Source organism: Rhipicephalus microplus, chromosome 3, assembly GCF_043290135.1.
Source record: "Rhipicephalus microplus isolate Deutch F79 chromosome 3, USDA_Rmic, whole genome shotgun sequence".
Classification (NCBI taxonomy): Eukaryota; Metazoa; Arthropoda; class Arachnida; order Ixodida; family Ixodidae; genus Rhipicephalus; species Rhipicephalus microplus.
Genome location: NC_134702.1, coordinates 40,624,845 through 40,651,778, shown reverse-complemented (window position 1 = coordinate 40,651,778; position 26,934 = coordinate 40,624,845). Strand labels below are relative to the sequence as shown.

Here is a 26,934-nt window from a genome sequence, read left to right as displayed (position 1 = left end):
TTTTTGAGTATTGTGTATAGCATGATACTAGAGGTTCTGTCGATCAAGATCATGAAAAAGGTTGTAAATGAGGGAAACTGGCTTAAAATACTGTTCTGTGATGCTGTGAAGAAACTTGGGTTTTTTTCTTGGCCTGCAGTCACACTTTCGTGCTGTCCACGGCTCGAGAGATAGAGAGATAGATACCCCGTCCTTGTATATCATAATCAATGTGGCTGTAGTGTTTACCTAAAGCTTGTGGCTGTGGCTCCATCGCGCAGGCTGGAAGTTTGGGAAGGTCTGACCACTGCGGTCGGTCAGCACGACGGTGGCATCCTCATGGTAGTTGACACTGTGCACAAGGTGCTTCGCACGGAGAACGTCCTCCACCTTCTCGGCTCGCTGCAGCAGAACGCTCGCGGCAACTACAAGGACGAAGCAGTCAAGGCTGTGGTCGGCTGCATCGTCATGACGAGGTGGCCTTCTTGTCCCGTAGCACTAGATTAGAGAAAACACCCTCTGGCGGTGTTGCTTCTGGTAGCGTGCTTCTTTGTGCCCATCCTGTCGCTTTGTGTCCCTGTGCAGATACAACAACAGGACATACCGAGTGGATGATATTGACTGGACAAAGAACCCACAGCAGACCTTCGACACGAAGGAGGGCCCAATCACCTATATAAAGTACTACAAGGACGTAAGTGAATGCTGTTTTTGTGTGGCATCGGTAAGCTGTGAGCTGTTGAACCGTGTTATAACAAAGCCGTGTGGTGAGACCGAATCTCTTCCAGCAACTTGCCAATTGATTGTTGCATGTTTCTTGGCCCCACTTCTTTGCATTTACAAAAAATAAAAGCATAATAATAATTGTGCTTGTTGATCATAAATTGAACAATGTACTGTGTGCAAAAACTACATGAAAATTTGTCATTTACGGACTTTGTTTATTCTAAAATAATGTCTCCAGAAGTTAATATTGCTCTACAAGAAAATGGCTAAGGATTATTTGAACTTGTTCTCGTCACGTGCTTAGGTGGTGCACTGAATGCTTTTGTAATGCACTAATGCAGTGGTTCTCAAATGTGGGTTCGCGAAGCTATTTGTAAGATCTGCGAAACACTTACTTTTCTTTAAGCAGAACTGTGCAACATACTGATGAACTGTCTAGAGTGAAGCAGTGTGGCATGTTTATTGATATTTTCGGTAGCAATAAAAGGCTCCTGTTTCACGCTCCAGTAGTGTTAATTTACCTACGTGCCCCCCCTCACCACCTCCCTTTTGCTGCAAAGGGTCCCCCATTACTTTCACCAGTCCACAAGGGGTCCCCGACACATCCATGGCTGAGAACCACTGCACTAATATAATCATTGTAACGGAAAAACTGTTCGAAGACTGAAATGGAAGGGGTGCACCACAAGCAAATGTAAGAGACAATTGGTGCCAGTGCATCTACATAAAAAAAGGTGCTGATCAGAAAATAAGAACATGGTACCATGCTACCATGGTACCATCTCTCTTGTAAGGGACAACGAACTGCTCCAAGGGGCATGCCTCCCTTAAAGGGTTGCAACTGTATTGGCAGACGGGTATTAGGCATCGGGCAACACCTCTAGTGACCAGTTTACGTCGACGAGTATTGTCCAAAACCTGTAGCTTACAGTGGGCTCTGCTGTAAGCCCGGATTATGCCACCTCATGCATGTCTTCTCCATGTGCAGCACTACCAAAAGGACATCAGGGACCTCAATCAGCCTCTGCTTGTGTGTCGCCCAAGAGAACGCGACATTAGGGTTGGCCGCACAGACAACCTGTACCTCATTCCAGAGCTGTGCTTCCTCACTGGTTAGTGGAAAGCACCTGTAAAATTTGTTTTCTTTTTCGTATTTATTCGGTTGCAGTGGAACTTCGATTATGCCGTATTTACTCATGTAATCCTCGAACTCGCATAATTTTCACACCTCCCGCTTCGCCCAACAAAAGTAAGATTCTTTTTCCTTGAGTAATTATCGCACCCCCAAAAATCGCAGCAGTAAATTCGTCTGCTTGTCCCAGCCACTGATGATAGCGCGTGCCACCTGATGCCATCTGCGCACGGAGGCTCAATTTAAGCCATGCCAAAGTGGCGAGTGTGAATTGTGGCGTGTTAGTGTGCAATGTGTTCGTTCTGTGGTTATTCTAAGGGCTGATATGGAAGCAACACGGCTGCTTTCAAGTTGAAGGTGATTGATCGTGCACTAAACAACGGCAACAGGGCCGCCGGTGGACACTTCGAGCCGACGAGTTTTGTGTTCGCTACTGGCGATGGCGGCACGAGCAGCTGAAAGCCACCAAGATGCGTTGTGCCTTTTGTGTGCCTAAGACTGGGAAGGGTGGTAAACTTTATTTTGTCAGAAGGCAATGCGGGCGATTCTGTGTTAGATGGCCATCAGCTCAAAGTTGACGTCATACCCTAACCTTTTGCGGGCTCCTGTTGAGTGACGAACGCTAACGCTACTCCCGCAATGCCCACGAGCTTTGTGTACGGTATTCAAATTCTCTAATACCGTATTTACTCGCGTAATGAACACACTCTCATAATAAACACACTTAAGTCATTAAAATGACTTAAGTGGGGGTGTGACGATGATCCTCCTTTTGCGACGAATTGGTTTGGTCCCAGCAAAATAACAATAGTTAATGTGTTATAAACCTTGATTATGTGATGTAGTTTTATGCCGAACTCGCATCTCATAACAACTTTCCGATTTCGTCTGAACTAAAAAAAAAACACCTTTACTTGCAACGAACGTTGACCAAATACTCATCAGTGCAAAATATGAACTTGCGTTCCTCTAGGTTGATTAGTATATATTGAGACAGGATGTCTTCTTGGAATGGAAAATTTCTTCTCCTGGCAGTTCATGCACTTCTGTGTACGCCTTGATTGTGCAGGTACATAGGGTCGTTATCTAGAGAAACTCCGTCCAGAGTAGCTTCTGCTGGTCCAAAAGCTCATTTCTAACATACTGATATTATAATGTTTTCGTTCTGTGGAACTTTTCCTGCTTGGTGCGCAGCTGCTCTGCTGTCTTGGTTTGTGCAACTAGCAGTCACAAGAGCGAGCACGCATAAGGGCGCGATGCAGCTGTTTTCACCGTGCAAAATAACTTTCACTTGACGCCAACGTTCATTACATAAGCGGGATATCACACACTTCATAAGACAACAAATTTTAATGCGCACAGTTCAGTTAAGCACGAAGGCATTTTACGCAACTTAGTGAACTTGTGGTCCGTCATTATTATCTAATGGCAGTGGCTAGGGAGCCTTCATGTGCGCACGTCTCCGTGTTTTAGGGTGGTGAAAACTTCGATCATGGTTGCTTACAACTGGCTAAAACGGCCGCCATACTTGAGGGGCCGCCATGTTGGTTGTGAGCGGTCGCTCATTTACATTGAAGGCAGCATGGGTTTTAACGAGAAGGGGGTGGTTTTTTTATATAGCAAGTTCTGAAAGCTGAAGGGTAGTTTTCTGAAGCTAGCCGCCGTGTTCGTGGCTCGAGTTTGTATAAAATATTGTTGAAACAGTTCGTTTCTCCCACCTGGTAGACCCACTGCACTGGCGGAGTGAGGATATTTAGGGAGCCTATATTTGTGAAGGGGAGAACCTTGATGTCACTGTGAACGGACTTCAGTGTATGCGCGGCATTCCTGAAGCAAATTAACCTTATCACTGCAGACACCTCAAAGGCCTTCTAGTGCAAGACTCGAGAACATGCTGTATGGTGTGACGTTACCCATAACGACAGGGAAGGCAGAAGATCAAACAACCAGATAACTCGCAATGTTCTCCCAGAAAATAGTAGGGCAGTCAATCATATTACGCCAACCCTCTCCATCCCCCCAACAAGACTGTGTATTAGGCTAGAAGAAAAGCAAAGGGGAGCAACAAGGGACAAACCAAGTTCTTCCAGTTCAGATTTTATTGCAAACAGCATCTGAGCTTATATTCTTCAAACTGCCCCGCCGCGGCGGTCTAGTGGCTAAGGTACTCGGCTGCTGACCCGCAGGTCGCGGGTTCGAATCCCGGCTGCGGCGGCTGCATTTCCGATGGAGGCGGAAATGTTGTAGGCCCGTGTGCTCAGATTTGGGTGCACGTTAAAGAACCCCAGGTGGTCGAAATTTCCGGAGCCCTCCACTACGGCGTCTCTCATAATCATATGGTGGTTTTGGGACGTTAAACCCCACATATCAATCAATTATATTCTTCAAACTGTCCTGCCTCCTTTGCTGGAAGCTTGTGTCTTCGCAGTGGGCCTACAATAAAGCAAGGCAAAAATTTATACACAGCGCCGCCCACATACACTGAGCCCACACACATTTTCTCCACAAGCACTAAATAAAAACTGAGTTGACGATATCAAATCATCTTTCTTGCTGGTTATGGAACAAAAGCACGACAAAAATAATGACACAGCACCTATCTCAAAGAGGGGATATTTGAGTTATGGACGAACAGATTTGCTTAGTGTACATATACAGTCGACTCCTCCTAAACGGAACTGAAAGGGGATCCATAAAACTGTTCCATTTATCAGAAGTTTCATTTAAGCAAAGTACACTTATTTAGTGAATCAAAACTTTTATTCAAATTGCATGAACTTCACCTTACTCATGAGGATGAGTAGGAGAAAAAAAAAAAGTGAAGGGGTTGTAAAAGTTCAAGAGCCTCTTTAGCTGATCGGTCTGGTGGCACCACTGCACTGGCAATATTGTCATCACATTCATCGCTGGAAGGTTGATCCTCATCTTGCACTTGGAAATCATTTTCTCCACAGTCTTCTCATGACAGGTACAAACATTTTCATCAATTGATTCGTAGTCCTGCAGCGTCAAAGGGGCAGAGGGCACAACCTCACTGAATACTGCCTCAATGTCGGCATCAGGAGGGCTTTCTTCATCAGGTACTGCTTTTTGCACTTGAAAGCCAGCATGATGAAAGCATCTGTGTATTATTGTTGTCTTCACTCGCTCCCAAGCACGAGCCAAAATGTGGATGGCTGCCAATAATTCTATGCTGTAGCATTTCCTGCTGTCTGCACAAAGCAGCATTCGATGGAGCAATTGTCTGTGGTAATGAAGTTTAATGTTCTGAATAATCCCTTCATCCATCGGCTGGATCACTGCCGTTGCATTGGCTGGCAATAACTCCAGAGTGATGGCTTGGAGAGTTTCAACCTGGCTGTGGGCTGGGCCACGATGAAGACAACCTTCCTGCCTTGCCTCGTAAATCTTGCGTCTTCCTCCCGTAGCCAGTTTTCGAAAATGGCCATGGTCATCCAAGGTTTTTCGTTCGCATGGTATGCAACGGAAAGGTGTCGAACGCCTTTGAAGTAACGTGGGTGCTTTGATTTTCCTATTACCAACAGCTTCAATTTCTTATCTCCTGCCATGTATGCACCCACCAGCACATTGATGCGATCTTTACTGTGTTTTCCTCCGCTACAGGTTTTCCTTTGAAGGTGAGAGTCTTTGATGGAAGCGCCTTATAAAAAAGACCCATCTCGTCGACGGTGAAGACGTCTCATGGCTCAAAGCTCATCAAAATTTTCTTAAAACCACCCCTGTTGCCAGTCGGTGCAAATGTCCCTGTTGACTGCACCACTCTCACCTGAGATTGCTTTGAAGACTAGGCCATGGTGTGTTTTTATGCGACTGAGCCATTCATCGCTTAGGATGAAGTTCTCAACACACATTTGCATGGCGATCTGTCATGCTTTCTGCTCGAGAATTGGTACGCTTATGGGTAAATTGGAACTTGATGCACGCTTGAACCACAGAAAAAGCACTTTTTCTGGTTTTTCATAAGGCTTTGTCCGCATCTGTTTATATGTAAAGGTCCTGTTCTTTACAGCACCTTCAATCTGTTCTCTGTCTTTGCAGATCCGCGACAGCGTCGATTTTGGGATGTTGTACTTTTTCGCCACCTCCGTCTTGGACAGGCCGCTTTGATTGAGCTCCTGAAGAATTCGCAGCCTTTTTGAAGCGAGAGTGCATGTTGTGGCCGCTTACTTTCCATCGGGCTGAAAAACATTGTGATCGACTGCACTTAGTTGCACAAATAGGCCTAACACACAACTGACTCGCCGACTCGGCTGCCACAGCCACCACAAACGAGAATGGCTACTGGATTGGCTTGTCTCAAGGTGTTGCCATGGTTGTGAGACTACCTTTGGCCTGAGCGAGCCTATGCTGTGTTTAGAGTATGTGCCATTTAACCGTAGGTGACCAATAAGCACTGTTTCGATTAACCGCTGAATTTTATTGTGCAACACATAGAAAAGCAAAATGCTTTTTGTCATTGTTGAGCAAGTTTCGGTGTGGTTTCACATGCCATTGAAGGGAAAAACGAATACCCCTTGGCAAGCTGCACAAAATTTCATTGTGTTGCAACTGTGCAAGACTACAAGAGTCTACAGGGAACGTGTTTGTCGGCTCGCCTGTCTACCTCTCCAAGTGCCCTTCCTCAATGACCAAGCTGAAAGCGCGGAAACGCGACCAGCTGCCAGCAAAGGAAGACGTGAATGCAAGCGTCTGTCGGTGGTTTACGGTCGTGGCGTTTCCCGTGATGAAAATCTGATCAATTTTTACTGTGCAAGTTGTAGTACTTACTTTGCTCAAACTGCTTTTCGTTTTATGAATAAGTCAATTATTTCACGAAATGTGCAACGATATACTCAACCTACTCGAAATACGATGGGTACTTACCTCACCAACATCGGGAGAAGTAGACGGCTCCAAGCAATCTCGCTTCACTTGTGTAATCCAGCGTTTCCGTTGACTAGAGCAAGTAGGGAAATGGGGCAGTCTCCAGATGGTTTTGTATTGTGGCACGCAGCACCTTTGCATTTGTACTCCGAAGTTTTTGTAGGTGCGCTTAACGCGAGGATGGTGTTGTAGCAGAAGCTAGGTCTATGGTGTAGTGAAACGCAGCTCATACCTCAGCTTGCACACCCGCGCCAACATGCAGCTGGTGCAGTGCGGCGGAGCAGGAACGCCTTGCCGCGCGAACCAACATGGCGCTTGTTGCCATGGAAACCGGAACTGGCAACATTGTGTTTTTGCGGGCGGCGGCAAGTGGTGGGTCAAATGCTGACACCACACTAAAACATGGAGACGCGCTCGTATTAAGGCTCCCTAGCAGTGGCACTGTGTCTCACTTTGTCTCTTCTGGCGAGAGGCTGTTTGCAGGGTTGGAAGGGTTGTGCCATTCTGTGACAATATGACCTGCTGTGCATAAACTGCAATTTGCCCATGCAACGCCAAATTTAGCAGAGTCTTATCGACCGAGCAACATGCGTTGGACACCCAAAGGACGCAGCTGCATTCATATCTCGTGTGGTTCGGTCATGTCGTATTTCGGTTCATGAACGGTGCTTGCACCATGCATGAGCTCAACACCGTGCATGAATCTTGCGCCACATGAACAAAATACATGAATTTTGTTGAAGTGGCGTTTGTGTGCAGACCTCAATGTGGCTCTGTCTTTGAGTGGCGAAGCTGTTAGTCGGTCAATCAAGACTGCAGTGGTGTTGCAAAAATCTTGGGGTGCCGTTGCAGAGCCACCATTGAGCACTGTGGTCTCCATCACATGTGCTCTGCGATGGAGACCTTCAAATAGAAAATAAATGAAATTAAAATCAGTTTCACCGCAAGAGTGAAGCGATAAATGCTACAGCAACAAATTGCAATGTTGTAATTGTAATGCTGCTCGTGCAACCCCCTCTCCTTACCCCTTTATGCTCGTTGAAGACTGGTCGCACATTTCCTCTCTGCTTGAGCATTCGACAGCAGTTCTGACACGTGGCGGGATGTCATCGCATGCGCCCTCCGAGCGACTGAGATGGGCCATCTCGTTTATACTCTGCAGTGTCAGTCGCCCCATGCTTGCGCGATTTTACCAGCTGGTAGAACTTGCGATGCGCGGGGGATATTACCAACTTGAGGCTTACGTGGAACATCACAGTGAAAGCTAAAATTAGTTGAAAGTGTCCATATACAGTAATTGTTATTGCAATAAATAAAACATTTCGTGCCATCACTTGGCATCGGCGTGGCGAGTACACTTATATTTTCCTCGCAGCTCTGATGTCGATACTGGTACTTTAATGACTGGAACATGAGTTCTTTAATGAAAATCTTTACACTCGTATTGGGTTTAAAATGAAGATAACATTTATTAGCTCATCTCTTGTCTTGAGTTGTTTTGTGATGCGGCGTTTTAATCAGATGTTTAACATTCCTACATTTTAGCAGTAACGATTTTCATTCGTCCGAGGTCTAGTAGCTACCCAAAGCATCGCTAATGTTTTTTATTTGAGTTGCTGCACTTTCAGTGTCGGTTACATCATCAGCATGGGACGTTTAGTTAAAACGGCTGGAACCATTGTTTTGAGCAGAAAGAGAAAATTAATCAACAGTGATGTGTTGCTGCAACTTTCATTGCTGCAAAACACACCTTTTTGTGCTTCAAAGCTGCTTCCAAACACCCATTTACTGCTCCAAAACTGCATTATTCTTTCTTCCTGGGCTGCTTCAAAAGACCGAAGCCCTCTTCCACCCCTGTGTTAGCAATGCGGTGTCGTTTCCATGTGTGGACAAAAGTTGGGAATTAACGATTCGCTTGCACATGCTTCAAGTAAGTAGTGCTGCTATTGGCTAGAATAATTTAATCTACTTTCCTTGAAGTACAAGGTCGTGTAGTGGGCTTATGCAGGCGGTCTACACCTGTTTTTTTGTGCAAGGCCGAGTGTCACTGCCTGTATTCTTAGTTTTTCTATTATACAATGCCCAGGTTATACAGCGGTTTTGTGTCGTCCCGTAAAAGTCATATAATTGTGGTTCCACTGTATTTGTTAAATATAATTATTATTTAGCCCAGAAATTGTATAAAGCTCTGTGTTAATATGTACGAAAGTCTATTTTTTCTATGTTCTCGGCTATTGGCTGCTTCGGGATTGTGGTCACATTTGCTATGTCTTGCGAGACTGGGTGTATTGGCTCATGTAGGTGCGACAGTATGGATGGCACTGCGCTAAGCACGCCATCTTTAAGCACATTAAATGCCACCTGCACCAACTTCTGTGACCCTAATGACACGAAATCTTCTCTGATGGAGTGTGCTCTGAGAGCTGGCGGCCTAAAAGTGCTCCCTCAGATTTCGGCCGAAAGTGGCCATGATGTGGTGACCGTTCTTTTCCATTGCAGGGTTGACGGACGACATTCGCTCAAACTTCAGCATCATGAAGGACCTGGCCAGCGAAATGAAGTTGGACCCCGCCAAGCGTGTGGCCAACCTGAACGAATTCATGCGGAATATGAGCAGGTGTGTATGAGTGTTTCCTGCATTCACTTAGATCTTTTGAGATGGCGTGAAAAGGATCTTGGTTTCCTTGCTATTTGTACGCCTGCCTATGTCGTGTATACTTTTCCTGGATTGGTTAGCTATGCAGATCTGATTACCTACCACTTCGGGCTTAGTTGCTTGTAATTTCCTGCTAAGCGCAGTGTTACACTCAAATCTCGATAGAACGAACATGGATATAACAAAATATCGGCTGTAGCGAAGTAAATGAGAAATGGTCTTCCGATAGTGTTAAGAACAAATCTTTAAACTTGTTTTTGGATATAATGAACTTATTTTCTTATAAGATGCAACTTTGTTATAGTGAGGGTTAAGTGCAGTAAGCTTTCTGGGAGCAAAAGACGAGGGAGACATTATTACTTTTATATAGCTGTACATAAATGTTCATTAAAGAACCACGTGTGCCATATTGAATGTAGTTATGCTGACAAGAAGTGTTGGAATGTTTTATTAGAGTTTGAAACATTGCAGCCTAAATGGTAGGTTCCACCCTTTGCTTCGAAAGAAGTGAGCAGCTCTGCTTTCAACATTTTCCGCTAAGACATGCAGTGCTTGTGTTCAGGAAGCTCTATCGCCATTTCATTATTCAACAAATTTGCACTTTTCTGCAGGCATCCACAAGTACAAAAGGAAATGGGCCAGTGGGGTCTGAAGTTCTCGGAGGCCCTCGTTGAAATTGATGCTCGTCAAGTGCAGCCTGAAAGAGTGATTCATGGAAATAACATCAGGGTATACTTTTTTTCTTTTCATCAACGTTTATTAGTGTCAACATATTAGTAGCATTGCTCATTACCCCGATAAGTTCATTGATGCGACTTTTGTCAAGTGTAAATTTCATGTACTTGCTCTCGTTTATATGTGAAATCTAATAGTATGATTATTGGGACATGCCACCTAAAATTGGCGATGATGTGATGTCGTGGGCTCTATTTGTTTTACTCTTTGGTGTTGTTAAGTTAAGTCAAGTTAAGTCAAGTCAAGTTTATTAAATTGTGCGTGATGCTAAATCGACCCTGTGCCTGTGTTCATGTAAAATTGAGCACCCTTGCTGCAACACTGCAAGACCTACTGTGGCTTGCCGTTACACAAAAGTGTGCGAGAGTATGGACAATTTTAAAGCACCTTGCACAAGGTGCCCAGCAGCAGTTTACATTTGAATAGTGCGATGGTGGTGTATTTCCGAGAGAGTTGGTGTAAATGCTATAAAGGTGTTTCTTGCCCTCTTGCTAGCTTCCTACTTCTTTCATTCGTGTCGAAAGACTGGCAGCATTGACTTTTTTTTCTCTAAAATTGCTCTATTTGCCCCCTCGTCTTTCAGTCCAATGTGAACCCCATGACTGCAGACTTCTCGCGGGAGATGCGTGACAAGACGATGTTCAAGGCTGTCCAGATCCGGTCCTGGGTGGTTGTGTGCACTCGTCGTGACATGCAGAATGCTCAGGACTTTGTACGTGAGCTGATGTGTGTTGGACCGCCAATGGGAGTGACCATGCAGCAGCCGCAGTTGTACGTATTGAAGCAGCTCAAGTGAATTTACACTCAAAACCCATTATAATGAAGTTGGAGGGGAGCCACAATTATTTCGTTACCGTAATTACTCGAATCTAACGTGCCACTTTTTTTCGGTTAAGCGAGTCCATAATTCGCACGTGCGTTAGAATCGAGTACGAAAAAAAAAAAAAATGAATACGATGATTCTATTGCCATCGGCATTTCCAAAATGGCCGCCCCCTACGTGCGTTGGCATGGCGCGTCGGCTATTTCTGCCTATGTGTTTCCCATGTGCGGCACTTCGTACATGTGCTGAGGAGTTCGTCATCTTGTAGTGCATTAGCATCGACGGCATGGAAGTGCAGACTCCAAAAACTTGACGAGTGCACCACGATGCTGCTTTAAAAAAAAGTCATCGCGTGTGCCGAAACGGACGTAAATCTGGCCGCATCGCGGTCGTTCGGAGTTCCCGAAACGTGCTTGCGGAACTGGCGGAAACAAAAGCAGATTGTCGACAGCAAAGATTCACTCAAAGGCTTCATTAGACCACAGCAGGGTCGGTTTCCGCAAATTGAAGAGCTGCTCGGCGAGTATGTGATTGAGCAGTGAGCGGCACAGCGGCCCGTGACGACAGAACTGCTCCAAGTGCAGGCTATCCAGTTAGCCTTAAAAAAAAGGGCTAATGCGGAGCCTGTTTAAAGCGAGCAGGTGCTGGCTGACTAACTTTATGAAGAGGAAAGGCTTTTCCCTCTGAAGGCGAACGGGCATGTGCGAAAAGTTTCCGGAGGAGTACGATGAAAAGCTTCACAGTTTTCAGAGGTTCGTCCTAAACTTGCGGCACAACAACGGCTACCTGCTTGGGCAAATCGGGTATGCCGATCAGACGCCTCTTCGACATGCCTGGCACCACAACCGTCGAGAAGGGGGCGAAGCAAGTTCGCGTGCTGACATCGGGCCACGGTAAAACTAGAGTGACTGCAATGCTCCGTTGCACGTCAGATAGGCACAAGCTTCCCCCGTTTCCCATATTTAAACGGAAGACGCTCCCAAAAGGAGTCGTTTTTTCGAGTGGTGTGATCGTGCGGGCCAACGAGAAAAATGGGTGCGCGTTGCAATCGATGTCTTACTTTTTTTTTCGTCGTGGAAACTGGGTGCGCGTTACAATTGAGGGCGCGTAGAATAGAGTAAATACGGTATATCCATTATTTTGTATTATCGATTATAACAGTTTGTGGCAATGTATGCTCAGATGGGCGCACACCTTAAACATGCAAAGAAGGAAACTGCCTCGCGGCTCGATGTAACGCTACGCAACCACTTGGCGACGGAAAATAAACACAGTCGAACCTCATTAATTCGAACTTGGGCTGAGGTCCTGTCAAAGCTATGTGTATTCCAATGGGCGAAAACGCCCTGTAATTCAAATGCACAAGCACTTGTGACGGTTAATTCGAACATACCCCGCTCAGAAAATGCTCTCAGCACCATGCCCAATCCTGCAGCAGCACCTCTCAATCCTGCGTGCGAAGAAGAAAAAGAAGAAAAGACTGCGGTGGATTGTTTGCTCTCTCTCAAATGCCAATCTGCAACGTGCCTGTGCCACGCTTCTCCCTTTTCTGTCTCTGCACGTACAGACTCTTCTCCTTTCAAAGCCGTGCACGGTGAGAGAGAGGAAAAAAATGAAAACTGTCGCGGAGAGTCCTCCTTTCTCGGTACAGAGGGTAGCAGCCATGGTAGCAGTGGAGACGCAGTCGTTGCCGTCGGGAGAGGACAATCGCTTTGCACCGCGGCGCTGCTTCTCCGTCATGTGACCCACTCAGCACTTCCTCAATCCTCTCTGCTGGCTGTGTGAGGAAGACTGGCGCGGGAGGTTTGAAATAGCCCCGCCGGACGAGCATCAAACTCCACAGAAAACGATATACAGTCGGATCTCGATAATTCGAACTCGGAGGGGCTCAAAAATTTGTTCGAAATAAAAGAAGTTTGAATTAATGAAAGGCAAATAAACCGAGGGCTCTACATGCAGTGGTGCATGTGCATTGAGCTAACACTCGAAGGGGAAGTTTCAGAAGACTTATATTTATACACAAATCACAGAACATCCGTTATTAATTGAAGTAATCGGTGATGCGCGTCTGCACACGTTTGCCTTGCAGCAAGTCAATCAATTTCGCATGCAGCTTCCCAAGCATCTCTTTTTTGGCTTCAGCATTGTCCTGGCAAGAAAAGTTGCAAGCGAAAACGTCCACCACCGACACTTTCTAAAGACGATGACAACGACGACTGCTGCGTAGCAGAGCCTCCCACTCTCTGCTACGCAGTCGCAGCATGGGCAGCACATGACGAGAAAGGAGGAGCATGTCCACGCGGAAAGAAGCAGATCAGTATTTCAGAGAAGACCAACACTCCACGACAGCCTTTTTTTTTTGCTCTCTTTTTCCGCGCACGTCATTAAAAGAAGGGCTACAAAGGAGGGAAGGGAAAGGAAGCATAGCACCAGCTCATGAGAAACCCCTCCCCCCGCTTCTTTTCAAGGCGCAGAGCCATGCTCCCGCAAGGGGCAAGGGCTGCAGAAGATAGTGCTTTTATCCTTCCCTTCAACCACACAATCATTCAACTCAGTGACGGCTTTCATTTTTTTTCCCTCTCTTTGCGCGCGGTTTTGGAAGGAGGAGGGTCTTTACATGGCAGGGACAAAAATGGGAGAGGCGTGACAGGGGCGCGTCGCAGATCGGCATTTGAGAGAGAGCAAGCATTCCACCGCAGCCTTTTCTTTCCTTTTCATTTCTTTAGCTTGCAGCGTTGAGGTGTTGAGGGATTGGGCGGGGTGCTGAGAGCATTTTGGGAGCACGGTATGTTCGAATTAACCGTCGAGAGTGCTTGTGCGTTCGAATTCCCGGGTGTTTTGGTCCATTGGAATGCACATGGCTTTGACGAGACCTTATAATGAGTTCGAATTAACCGGAAGTTCGAATTAAGTGTTTTCGAATTGATGAGATTCGACTGTACTTAACACACTACGGTTTGTTTTTTTCGATAGACTTATTTAGTTCTTTATATCCATCTACCAGTCAATTTTACTTCGTTACAACGGGGTTTAAAATGCATGGTTCTCAATGGAGCTTTCAAGGGGAATTTCAGTTACTTAGTTACATCCATTATTTAGTTATATTTCATTACATTATAACGAGGTTTGAGTGTAATTGAATTTCATGCGTGTAGTGATTTCCTCTGGTTGAAAAGTACCCATGCGAAAAGGATGCGTAGCTTGGGAAAGGGGCACTGCGCCTAAATTGCGGCCTGGGTAGCAGGCCCCAAAACATTTTCATTGTTAGTCATCAATGCATAATGGTTGTCGAGCATTGTTGTCAGTGTACAATGCAGTATTAAATGTTGTGCAACTCGTAATGTTCGTTGAGAATATTTACTCACAGCGTGTATTTGATCTGCCACTCTTCTATAAAAGAAGTGGGATGGCAAGCCGCAGTTTATGCTCAGCTGTCATGGAACCATAGATGCATGCAATAGTGAGAAAGGCTAGCGTTGCACGATGCCTATTCAAGTTCTAAAGTAACTCGCAGAAAAAGTGTTGAATACGGTGGAAAGTGATGAGCTCTACACAGCCCAGCTGGCTCTTTTCTGTATTGGAGATGGATGTTTACATCCAGTGGTGGGTCAGTCACTTTTATTGAAGCGAGGTCTTGAATACATAAAGCTCTGCAGACGTGAAGCAATTTAGCACTTCATTCAGTGGTCTCTTAGCTGTAGCATGCTATGGCTTCCTTTTTGTACCCACAGTTTGACTTTTCCTTGCAGAGTTGCTCTGGATGATGACCGTGTCGGCAGCTACATTAATGGCCTCAAGAATATTCCCAGGGAAACCGAGATGCTGATGGCAGTGTTTCCGAACAATCGAAAGGATCGTTACGACAGTCTCAAGAAGGTGGCCTGTGTAGACATGGGACGTGAGTGGTTCAGCTTTGCCGCAGTGTGCTTGGTGTCCCTTGTATCAGATCATTACCCTGGGCAGCTCTAAGTTTCGTCATTGTGCCTTTGTTGCAGTGCACACGCAAGTGATGCTGGGAAGAACCATCAGCAACAAGAAAAATCTGAAGTCCGTAGCTACTAAAGTTGCCATTCAGATGAACTGCAAGCTTGGTGGAGAAGCTTGGGCTGTCGAGATCCCGGTATGGACTCTCTCCCTCTTGAGCGGCTGCTGCGTCCTTTAGGCTGTCAACTGCTATAGGCAGACGTGTAGTAGAACATTTGTTTTGGGCAAGCTGGTTCATGGTCATAATTTGGAGGGGGTGCTGCGCTAAGAAACGCACAAACAAAGATGCGTAGTAAACACCACAAGCACCGAAACCACAGTCCCTGTGTTGTCTACTACGTGTATGTGTTTCTCAGCGTGGCACCCTCTTACAAAAAGCAGAGGTGGTGGCTTGTGTAAGTGTACGTTTGCGTGCTTTAGTGACAAGCGCTAAAGATGCTCATGGTGAGAAGCTTCTGGCCTTTGTTTTAGGTTTGTCTAAACTGAACTTCTCTAGTAACAATATTAGCATGTAGTCGGTGTAGATGCGAGTTCATTATCACTAGGTTATCGAATTTTCTTACTTGCCTGTTAATTTTTTTTACTTAAGGGGGGGCGCGGCAAGTAAAGTGCCGATTTTGGTCAAAATATGCGATTTTCTGATTTATTTTTTTTCGTAATCTTCAGACCTTCAACTTCCTTGTTCTAAAATATTACAGCAAAACGTGCGCTACAAATCCCGCAAATAGTGTTTTTGCCGAGGCTAGTCGCCGAAAAGTGCGAAAAAAAAGCCCCTGAAACGGTGTTGTTCACGCCGCACAAACGCGCCAAGTTGTTGACCGTGGGCCGCCATTTTGGTAGCTTTGGAAAGAGGAGAAAGCCGGCTTCCCGATGGTCGCGGTCTCGTATTTCGCCGAGTGAAAATAAAAGCGCGAGGAGCAAGTAAAAAAAGGAAAACGAAGAACGGCAATTGGCTGCGCGGGTCACGTGGTAGCAGGCGCGACCTCTTACTGGTCAAAGCTGCGCCGCGCACCTTGGCAACCTTGGAAACGCGAGCGCATCTGCGGCCGCCGTGTCGAGAATCATCCGACGTGCGCTTCGTTTTTTGCCAGTTTGCTGTTTTTGTGATAGTTCGCGTGCTTTTTTTACCAAGCTTTGTTTACATCGGTGGTCTCTTCTGAGTGCTTGCTCATACTGCGGTGCTGTGTTGTCGCAAAAAAAGTTCCGGAGCGTCCACAAGTACGGCAAGCGTCGGAAAGCTTGGAACAAAGGGCAGACGACTGCGGCTGCCGTCCCAGTCGCAGTTCCGGACGGAGCATGCTCTTCAAGCGTCACGGAGCCTCTACTCAGACCCTTCGCTGATTGTTGTGAGGCCGAGAGTGTGGAAGGTGCCACATCGTCGTATGTCAGACCGCCGGATGCCGTCGACCGTGATGGACGCTCTCGCGAACCCGATTGCGGTGGCACCGCGTCGGCAGCCGTTGCAACTCCGGGCGTGCGCGCGTCGAACATTCTATCGCGAGTTTCGGCCCAGATTCCGAGCAGTGAAGAAATCGCGCAGCGGGCGCAGACAAGGCAGGATGTTTTGGATGCCGTAGCATCGAAGTCCGCTTCAAAGCGGAAGCTCGAGCTTCTGAACGAAGGCTGCGACGAAAATGACGGCGGTAAGGACTCCACATTCTTCATTGTAAATAAGAAGATGCTGAACGGTCTGCTTTCGTCAGTAAAGTGCGACGAAGGGTCGATACGCCTCGAGACTACGCACTGCCTTGGACTCGCGGCGAGGATGGAACTTTTTTGCGACAATTGTGGCATAGTGAACAGTGCGTGGTCGTCCCCGAGGTGCACCGGGCAACAAAAAACGAACCCCTTTGAGGTAAACGTGCGTGCTTTGAGGGCTGTGCAGTCAGTTGGCAGAAAAAAATCTGCCATAAATGACATTTTTTCTGCGATGGACATTTCGCATCGAGCACTGCACCACAAGTCCTACCAGAGACTGCAAAGGAAGTACAGCCACCCTGCCACCACATCAGCTGCCACCCGCATTGAAGCAGAAAGTGCACAGAAGGTGCATGACATTTACAAGGACCTAGGAGGAGTGCCAGGCAACATTGACGTCATTTACGACGGCACGTGGATGACGAGGGGGCACAGAAGTCATATTGGCGTGGGCTGTGTAATCGAGCTGTACACAGGCTTGGTCTTGGACCACTGTGTCCTGTCCAACTACTGCCAAGGCTGTGCTGTTGGCCCCAAGCCTGGTGACGACAACTATGAGGAGTGGCTTGAGAAACACAAGCCACAGTGCCAAAAGAACACCGATGCTAATGCAGGCCAAATGGAAGTAGAAGCAGCGAGGATCATGTTTGAAAGATCGTTTACCAAGTACAAGCTTCGATATATCAATGTGCTCTGCGACGGTGACAGCCGTACGTACCTTGCCCTCACGCAAGACAAGGTGTATGGCTACATGTTGATTAAGAAACAGGAGTGTGTGAACCATGTGAAAAAAAGAATGGGCACTTCCTTGCGCAACCTTCTTGATGAGCACAAATCCAAAGGCCGAGGACTGAGCATGGGTGGCAAAGGCCGGCTGACGCAGGGCCTTATAAAGAAGTTGACGAATTATTATGGCTGGGCCATTAAGAGCCACCCCAACGATGTTCCTGGCATGGAGAGGGCCATCATGGCCACTTATTACCATGTAACATCCACAGACCAGGATCCACACCACGACCTGTGCCCAAGTGGGACTGACTCCTGGTGCCCGCACAATCAGGCATTGGCCAAGGGAGAGCCGCTGCCGCCTCACAAACATAAACTGCCCCCTCACGTGCGAGTGGCACTGCTGCCAATCTACAAGCGCCTCTCGAACAAAGAGCTCCTTGAAAGGTGTGCGCAGGGAAAAACCCAGAACGCTGTGGAGAGTATGAACAGCCTCATTTGGTCACTCCAGTCCAAGAACCAGTTCGCCTCCCTTCGAAGTGTGGAAAGTGCAGTTGCAGATGCAGTCTGCCGTTTCAATGGTGGCTGCAAGAGATCACTGCTCAACTGGGCTTCAATCCAGGAGACTGCTCTTTGCGGCGAGCAGCCGAAAAGGATGCCAAAAGGGTAAAGAGGGCTCAAAAGGCACATTGTTCCACGACAAAGAAGCACAAAACTGGGTTGCACTCTACAGAGGCCAAGGCCACAGCATCTCAGGATTACTGCCCAGGAGGATTCTGAGTGTTTTAGGCATGTTGTGAACTTCCAAACAAGAGTGAACTTTCAAAGTCAGTTTTCTCAACTCTTGATTTTCGCCTATGTGCCTTCGCTAGAACATCTGTCATTTTCTAACAAAGACTGATAGAGTCGTTCCGTTTTTTGCACTAGGCTCAGGAGGCCTTTAGCAGTGCAATAAAGCTTTATCTCTCTTCTTACTCATCATTTAAAATTTTTAGAACACATTTTATAATTACTGCGATGTGTGCGCAAAACAACATCCATGTTTTGGAAATTTTATTTATGGTTACAAGAACTAGAAAAATCAACTAATAGCTTCTTTGCACAAGTTGATGCTTTGGGAACATAATAATATGAAAAAATAATTTCATTTAGCAATAATTATCTCTTTAAGTGTGAAGAGCATTAATTAGTATAATTATGCTTGTAACTCAAAAAGTACAAGAGGTATTTGAAAACGGTTTTCATATTTGGAATCCTCACAATCATCCACATACACACACCAAATTTCATCACAAACAGTACATTAATAAAAAAATTAGTTTTACTTGCCACGTCCCCCCTTAACTGTTGTTTCATTAAGGGGGGATGCACCCTTTGAAAACCGAAAAATCGCGAAAAAGTCGATTTTTTTTAGAACCACACATTCGGGTAGTGTCTTTATAAACAATCTGTCCTGTAAATATCAATGTTTAATTGATCACAAAAGTATGTCAAATAGATTATATAGCATGTCGCGGCAGCCAGTGAGCACTGAAAATACAGTGGACTCCTTCTAAACGTAACTCGCAGTGGCAAGAAAATTTGTTCCATTTATTAGAAGTTTCATTTAAGAAAGGCCCACAAAGTGAATGAAATATGACTTTATTTCAAAAGCACCAACTGTGGCTGACTGAACAAAAACATTTTAAAGTATACAGCACTTATATAGTTGATTAGAAAGGAAAATGTTGCTAATATTGCTTACAGGAATCTCTGTTTACAGCCGCACTTTTTCCAGAAACTATCTTAAAGACAAGATGATGCCACTTTTTAAAATGGCTTAGATAGCCATCGCTCACCCGCAAGTCCACGATCCCCATGCGAGTAGCAATCTCTTTGGCCTTCTTTTCGAAAATGGGGCCGCTGATTGAAAGTTCGCTCTGTGCAAACGCTTGCATCAGAGAAAAGAGCACAGTCTTTGTACGCCACCGTTCTCATTTGCATTCTGTCCGTGGTGAAGTTCCCAAGCTTTGCAGCTTCTTCAATTTTCTCTTTGTTCTTGAGTATCCTCAACTGCGTGGGCTCGGGAATATTGAACTTCTTCACAATGCCTGTCTCCGGTAGGTCGTTGCGGTCAAGTTCTTGAATGATATTTACTTTCGTTGCGAGGAAAAGTGTATTGTGCTGCCGTTTTTTTGTTTCCATCTTATGTTCACGAAGAGATGGAAGCAAGAAAGATGGAATTGAGATGGATTGTTTGCTGCTCGGCGTGTGCAGACATGTGCAATAGCTGGATTGGCTTGGCTAGGCTAGCCTCGGCATTTGTTGTGTGGTTGTTAGACTGCCGTGGCCACTTCTGCTGTTCATGGATTTTGCCCGCTTTCGTTTCATTTAACCAATGTAAGGAAAACAATGTTCCAATTACCCACAACTTTTTATCATTAAATATATAGGAGAACAACCAAATGTGCCTACCGTATTTACTCGCATAATCCTCGCACTTTTTTTTAAACCGATGCAAAGTTGGGGGGGGGGGGGGGGTGAGAATTATGCGGGGAAAACTTTCCACCAAAACGTACTGAGTGAAAAAGAAAACGAAGTGGCCGCAAATCGGGATTCTCACACCAGCAACTAACGGCAAGCTTGCAGAAATACTAATTAAAATTTACCTCAACAATAAAAGCACAGGTTGAACACAAAGCAAGATTTATTTGAGACACAAAAAGTGCAAGCAAATAGTCGAGAATTAGAATACCATATGCAAAGCTTGTGGCCATTGCGGTAGCGTTCGTCACTCAACCGGAGCCCTCAAAAGGTAAGCGTAGGATGTCAATATTGGGCTGATGGCTATTTAACAGAATCGTCCGCAGTTTTCTTCTGAAAAAATAGTTTACCATCAATCCCAGTCTCAGGCACACGGCAGGCCCAACGCATCTTTCAGCTGCCGTCACCAATAGCGAACACATAACTCGTCGACTCCAAAGGGCCTACTGGCGGCCTTGGCTTGGATTGAATCTCCGTGCAATAATAGTACGTTTGATGCTTAAAAGATGGCGTGCACTATCATCAACAGCTGGAACGAGCAGACGACGTTATTGTGGCAATTGTCAGGGGTGCGATAATTACTCAAGGAAAAAAGAATCTTATTTTTGTGAGGCGATGTGGGGAGTGCGAGAATTATGCGAGTGTGAGGATTACGCGAGTAAATAGGTAAATAGTTTCGTTTATGCGGCTTTTCCGTTTAAGGGGAGACATTGTTGCTTTTTTTTAAATTTTGAGTATTAAGAGCTGAAAATTTTATGTGATATGCATTTCTCACACCTGAAAACAAATATGCAATTAGTTTTCAGCTGTCACTTCCAGATTTTAAGATATTGACTGTTACACAAACTTACATTCTGCCCACTGTTTAGACAGCTTTCTTATAAATGTTTGCTGCAAATTAGATATAGCAGTGTTCTGTAAAGAACAGAGTGTGCAAGGAAACCACAATTTTATTTTTAGCTTCATTGGTTCAAGAGTTATGGCCTGAACAAGTAGATTCGTCAGAAATCTGAAACTGTACCTTAATTATATCAATTAAATCAGTGTTCTTAATGAAATTATCATAATGTTCTGGTCTTGTTGCACTCATCGATGTATAAGCTTTCAAATGCTGCAACAATTATCAAAATCCAACCACTAGATCAAAAGATACTGTGGGCATTGGCCTCGGACTTGACGAAAAATGTTGTTTTGAGAAAACGAGAAAAGAAGTTTAGGGTCAATGAAACCAAAATGGCCGTGCTGCTTGGCATGGTTCTCAGGCACCATGGCGTCGAATATGGCAATTTTTGAGGTAGTTTCGCGAGGGAAAATGGTCACGGAACTGACTTTGAGACCGAATTACTCAAGTACGCATTACATGGCAACAGCATTTTAGGAACACCTTCTTCAGGCCCTATATATTATTTAAAAAAAAGAATTCAAAAAATCGATTTTTCGGAAATCTTCCGGTCTTCAAGACCCGTGTCTCCCCTTAGGGGGCAGACTGGTCTTAGACATTTTTTATTTCTTCAGTGATCTTGATAAAACTGCACATGGTTATGCAGTTTTGTGCTGATTTCAAATATTTAATTAGTTTTCCTATCATTCACTATGTTCCTGAGATAACTTAAGTTTGCCCCCTATTGTTTAAGGCCACCATAGAAGAAAAAGTGCCTAATTAAAAGTGATATTTAGGATATGCCAACATAGACTAATGACTATAGAGTGAAAGTATGAAAGAGGTTTTTGTTTTTAGGCCTTTATTGGTTATTTTGCAGCAAAATGAACTATACATTTTCAAAAGCAGTTGGAATTGTGTTACAATACTGATTAGTAATTAATTAAAAAGGCATGTGCTCTAAATTCTGCTCCCATACTTGCATTCTACACACATACAGCTTTCCACTGCAAAGAGAATTATTGTTGTACCTGCCCAAGCTGCGGAGAAAATGAGGCCTCAAAATTGAATAGTCACAAATTTACTTTTTTGAGAAAAATGGAAAAAACTGAAAACACACAGTTTCTTTAAAAAACAACAATCAATGCGTGCATGTTTTGCGATCCTCATGAAGGCGCTCATAAATTAGTAGGAGAGCTCTAGACAAAGGTGCTGGCAAATTATAAAGAAGCCTCAAAGTCGGTTCCCTATTTTTTTGCAGGTTCTGCATGTTAACAGCACCAAGAATCTGGACAGTTAAAATCACATTACAAAAAAATTACTGCTTCCTGGTGCGTGAAAATTTGCAGAGAGATAGAAAAATACTTGCAGAAACCAAATATGTCAATTTTAAAAAATGAATTTTTTTGTCACTTTTTGGTCCCAAAGAGCAGTCTGCCCCCTTAAGCGAGTTTCGTTTAATCGGAGTTCACTGTACCCCAACTTCGCGCGTTTGCAATTTCCCAACCACGCAGCCCACCGCCGCCATCTTGGTCTTGTTTTGCTTGCGAATTCTTTCTCTTTTTTTATTCGCCACCCGCGGCCGCAGCAGTGGCGGAAGCGCACCCCTCTTATGGTAGTGGGTGATCACGCAGCTCCTATTGGCCGCTGTGCGCGATGATGCATCTGTTTCCCCGGCTCGCCATCTGCTTTGATGCCCGCCCAGCAAGCGCCGGTGTTCTCTTGGCATGCGTTGTTTTTCCGTTTGCTATCATTTTGTTTGGTTCTCACGCGTGCTCTTCAATCTTTCATCGGCTTTACGAGACAATCTTTCTCCGTGTTCACGAGATGCCGATTGTTGTTTTGTCACTAACGATGGGCAGGGCAAAGTTTGGGACTCTGCACGCATTCTGTTCAAGAAAAGCGTCCGATAAAGCTCGTACGCTGTCGTGAGACGTATTCTGAAGGAGTACGGCCACTAGCGTGGGTCTGGTCTTAGTGAGCCGCCGGGCACGCGTTAACCGTCGCCGTGGCGAGAACATGATACTGCTCAAGGTCGTAACACTTTATTGTCTGTGGCAACACCTAAACGCAGTACAGCCTGTTGCAAAGGCGCGGCGGAAAAGCAAATGGGCTTCGCTTATCCACGCCACGGGCGCAAAGTACTAAAAAGGGTGCCACGAGCACGTCTCCATGATAAAAAGTGATTCACTGAGACACCGGGATCAAGGCCCGGTTACTCGAGCAAGGGCAAAGGCACTCGCGTGGGCTTCAGAGGGAGATGGGGCGGCATAGCTTGGTCACGCACCAGGACACCGTACCGCCGTTCGGCCGAGTGTACGCAGAGGGGCAACAAAAGGTGAGCGTTCGCCTCGGGCATGAGGCGCCATCAGCGAAGTTCGACGAGCCCTGAACAATGGGAGTCGACGGACGGAAAAGGGAATGCGTGCCCACCGTAAGCTGTCCGTAAGCTGTCCTCCCGATGCACGCGTGCAAAACCTCTCTGGTGACTTCGCGCGCGGCGCCACAATCAACATCCGCTACCGGATGAGAGGGGTTAAACGTCACTTTTTGCTCTCCCAGCACGGCAGACAGCGGAGGAGGAGAGTTGTGCAGGGACATGAGAAGGGGTTAAACGTCACTCTTTGCTCTTAGCACGGCAGACAGCGGAGGAGGAGAGTTGTGCAGAGACGTGCAGGCTAGCCCGCCGCGCAAAGGCGGCGGGCTAGCCTCCATTCCCACAACGCGTGGTGGTCCTCATTCACGCGCCAACGGGTCAGCGACAGTCACATCGATGCTGGGCAGCTTCTCCTTCGTCTCTTCAAGACGACGACTGCATTGATGCTTATCGCGACACCGAGAATCGGCGCAACGCTCAGTTGTCACAAGTGAGGCTGGTGTAGGTGTTTCGTGCTCAGGAGCACCTGGTGCATTGTTCTCACTAACTGCAGTGATTACGGCCCCGAACGGTGCGACTGCGTCGTCGACTGTGCATTTGCCAACACCTTTTTGGACGTGTGAGGAGTTAGCCACGGAGGATAGCGAACGTGCTGCTGCGCAACCAAAGCTTGGCGTTATGCCGGCAACTAACGGGCGGCAAAGAAAGACCCTTTCCGCGTGAAAAAGGCTTAAAACAGCTGCAACACAAGCAGGAAAAGCGGAAAAGGAAAAGAAGTCTTAAAGAACACTTCTAGCTACTTTGCAGGGTCAAAATGACCAAAATGTGTCTTCGAAACGCTCAAAATTCATTTTCTCGGAATGACTTTTTTGACCAGTGAGGCTGTTTAGTCTGGTGATATCACTGCAATCGCTCATATTATTTCTATCAGATTTGTTTTATTATGTTCCATAATAAATAACCCACATACTGACATAGTCGTTTTTTATATTTATTGTCTATAATTTGTGATAATTGATTAAAATTTCATTGATAAATGCTCAATGGCAAATGCCAAATTCAGTGCTCAGCTAAAAATTTTCAACAAGGAAATTAGCAAAAAGGGGGCTCTGTCCTAGTGTAAAGCACCCATGCAGGAATCGTCGCAGTGACTTTCACAGTGCTAGCACATTTATTAAATTCACCAGAGCCTAAGAAACCTGTGTGGGTTATGTGGATGAATGGCTGTAACTTTGGAACCAGTGAACCTAAATGCATGAAATTTTGTGGTTATTCAAATGGCTTTAGCCTCCCCCCCACCCTGAAAATTTCATTAGGATGCTTAAACAAAAAAAAAACGTTCCCCTTTCATGGTAGTCTCCCCCCTTAAAACAATGTTTGATGTCCTAAGTTTGATGTCACTAATACAGTTTCAGCCTTTACTATTGCTTGCTATGTGTACAAGAATATTTTCAAGGTCTGTTTATCCAGTAAGTTCAAGCTGAGGTGCAAGTTGCAAGTTTGGACGACTAGACCTTGTGGTACTGGTTAACAATTTCGTGTTGTCAGTGTTCCTGCTTTGTATTCGTGGAGGTCCATATTGCATCTTGTCTTGTGCAGCTCCAAGGTGTGATGTGCATTGGCTACGACACTTACCACGACTGCCGTCAAAAGGGCCTCTCGGCTGGCGGCTTTGTTGCCAGCCTAAACAAGAGCCTGACTCGCTGGTATTCCCGCGTGGGCTTCCACCAGACACACCAGGAACTGGGCAGTGCCCTCAAGACTCATCTGGCATGTGAGTGCTTTTTCCGAGTTGGAAGATGCGCCTGTCGCATTCGCAATGGACTGCGGCACTTTCACGTGGAGGACTGTGCTCTTAGTTGCGTCCCACTGTGGAGGAGAGTGTCATTGATAGCTCTTATTTCCCCTCAGCTAATGTCTGCTATCCTAAGGGGCTGCTTGTGTCATTGGGAACTGACATTTACAACAATGTCGCCAGTCCTGAACGATGACTTTCACGCAGCAGTGCAGAGAATGTGGCGTGATAGATGAATTAGAAAAGTGCTCAAGACAAGACAGACTCTTTTCTAGTCTAGGCTAGCAGGCCTCTGAGAAGGCTGTTTTGAACTACAGCAGTGAAGGCGTTTTGTGACTGAGCAATGTATCACATTTGGTCTCTGCATCAATTTACAGGGTCTCCGAACAAACTTTTGTGGAATGTGGCACAAGATGCTTTTAAGAATGTCTCAAATAATAGAGCAGCATTGTGTGGTGCTCAATTAGAGGAATGGCAAGTAAATTGAGCACAAGTCTGATCAATTGCAGGGGTGAGACACGCTAGACATTTACCACATATTGGAGCAGCCAAATCTGCATTGACTTGCAGTTGCAGCAGACTAGCCGATAAGCTGTCAAAAAGGGTGGACTGATTTGTTGCTTCAACTGCATCCCATCTCTGTAGTGTCAATGAAGCAGTACCAGGAGGAGAACAACGCTGTACCCGAGCGAATCCTGTTTTTCCGTGATGGTGTCTCAGATGGTCAGCTGCTCCAGGTTCAGGAATGGGAGGTCGGCCAGATTCAGAGCCTACTCACCGAGATGTTCCCTGGGCGAGAGTAAGTTGCGCGCTTATTGTGCCTTGTATTACACTCAGACCTAGTTACAACAAAATTGAAAGGGAGCCGCAATTATTTCGTTATATCGATTACAGTCGAGCCCGCTTATAACGAACTTGAGTTTGACGCGGCATCTGTTCAATGTATCCCAAAGTTCGTAGTAAATGAAACACAGCTTTTAAAAAAGTTGCAAGTGAAAACAAAATTTTTTGCCCAAAAATGTTCGTGACGCATGTATTTTGAAGAGCGGTAGCAATAAGCGCGATCTCGAGTTTATTTCAAATAGCAGCGTGCTCTTCGCCGAGGCCCGTGGCATAAGCTGCATTAGGCACTGGCTCCAAATATTCGTCGTTCTCGCAAACAGATTTTTTCTAATCTCTCTTGCCGCGTACTTCACTCACAATGCCCTAATCCGTGCACGGTTCCGTAGTGTCGGCATCATCATCGACCGTAATGAAACCATCACAACAGATGTCCCACCCGCTCTCCCATGTCGGAGTCAACGACGCGCTGCCACAAATCGCTGCTGCAGTGGTTCTGTTCGGAAGCTTCAGGCTTCGCATCGGGCCCGACGTTGACGAAGTCAGGCTCACGAAAACAGTTTCGTGCACATGTAGTCGTCACCGCCGCTCATGAATTATTCACCACTGAATACTGGGACGCCCGAAGCGGCAAGTTGGCTGCCAGCTGATCAACAGTTACGCGCAAGCACTCCTCAACGCGGCACCTAACGGGAGGATTACGCACAAGCCGAGCAGTCCCACTTGCGACTTTTTGTTGAGCGGCAGGAAAAAGCGTGTGAGGCCTCCCGTCCATATCGTGACCACGCACGCACGCACCAAGAGTGAGCAACACGCACACAAGCTACACACACGCCAGAATGCGTGGTACAGCACTGTGCCCGTTTCTAGTCGGAAAACGAAACTTCTGAATTCGAGCCTGTGTGGCTGTTGTCGTGGAGCGGTGGAGATGGGCGAAGGAGCAGATTTGTGAGAAAAAGGCAAGGAGTTGCGAGAGGGTGAAGAGAGGGGAAGATACGGTGGGAAGGCGACCTTGAAAACAAAAACACGCGGGAAAGAGGCAGGTCAGGCAGCTTGCTTCGCGAAAAAAGACTTTTTGAAGTTGACATTTTCGGAATCTGCAACTATTTTTGCACTTATCTGAGAAGTTTCAAGCTTCTCGCGCCATTATTTCTGGCACAAAATCAATAACACTCC

At 46.0% G+C, this 26,934-nt stretch overlaps 1 protein-coding gene across 1 annotated transcript in view; it reads left to right on the top strand.

The window, feature by feature from the left end:
• LOC119176062 (piwi-like protein 1) overlaps positions 1 to 26,934 on the top strand; it is a 65,084-nt gene that overhangs the window by 25,803 nt on the left and 12,347 nt on the right. The window contains exons 8-17 of the mRNA XM_075889317.1: positions 261 to 455; positions 565 to 673; positions 1,694 to 1,817; positions 9,221 to 9,338; positions 9,989 to 10,106; positions 10,696 to 10,883; positions 14,685 to 14,833; positions 14,931 to 15,055; positions 24,723 to 24,897; positions 25,564 to 25,717. Of these exons, the coding sequence (XP_075745432.1) occupies positions 261 to 455; positions 565 to 673; positions 1,694 to 1,817; positions 9,221 to 9,338; positions 9,989 to 10,106; positions 10,696 to 10,883; positions 14,685 to 14,833; positions 14,931 to 15,055; positions 24,723 to 24,897; positions 25,564 to 25,717 (1,455 nt within the window). The remainder of the gene's footprint in view (positions 1 to 260; positions 456 to 564; positions 674 to 1,693; positions 1,818 to 9,220; positions 9,339 to 9,988; positions 10,107 to 10,695; positions 10,884 to 14,684; positions 14,834 to 14,930; positions 15,056 to 24,722; positions 24,898 to 25,563; positions 25,718 to 26,934) is intronic.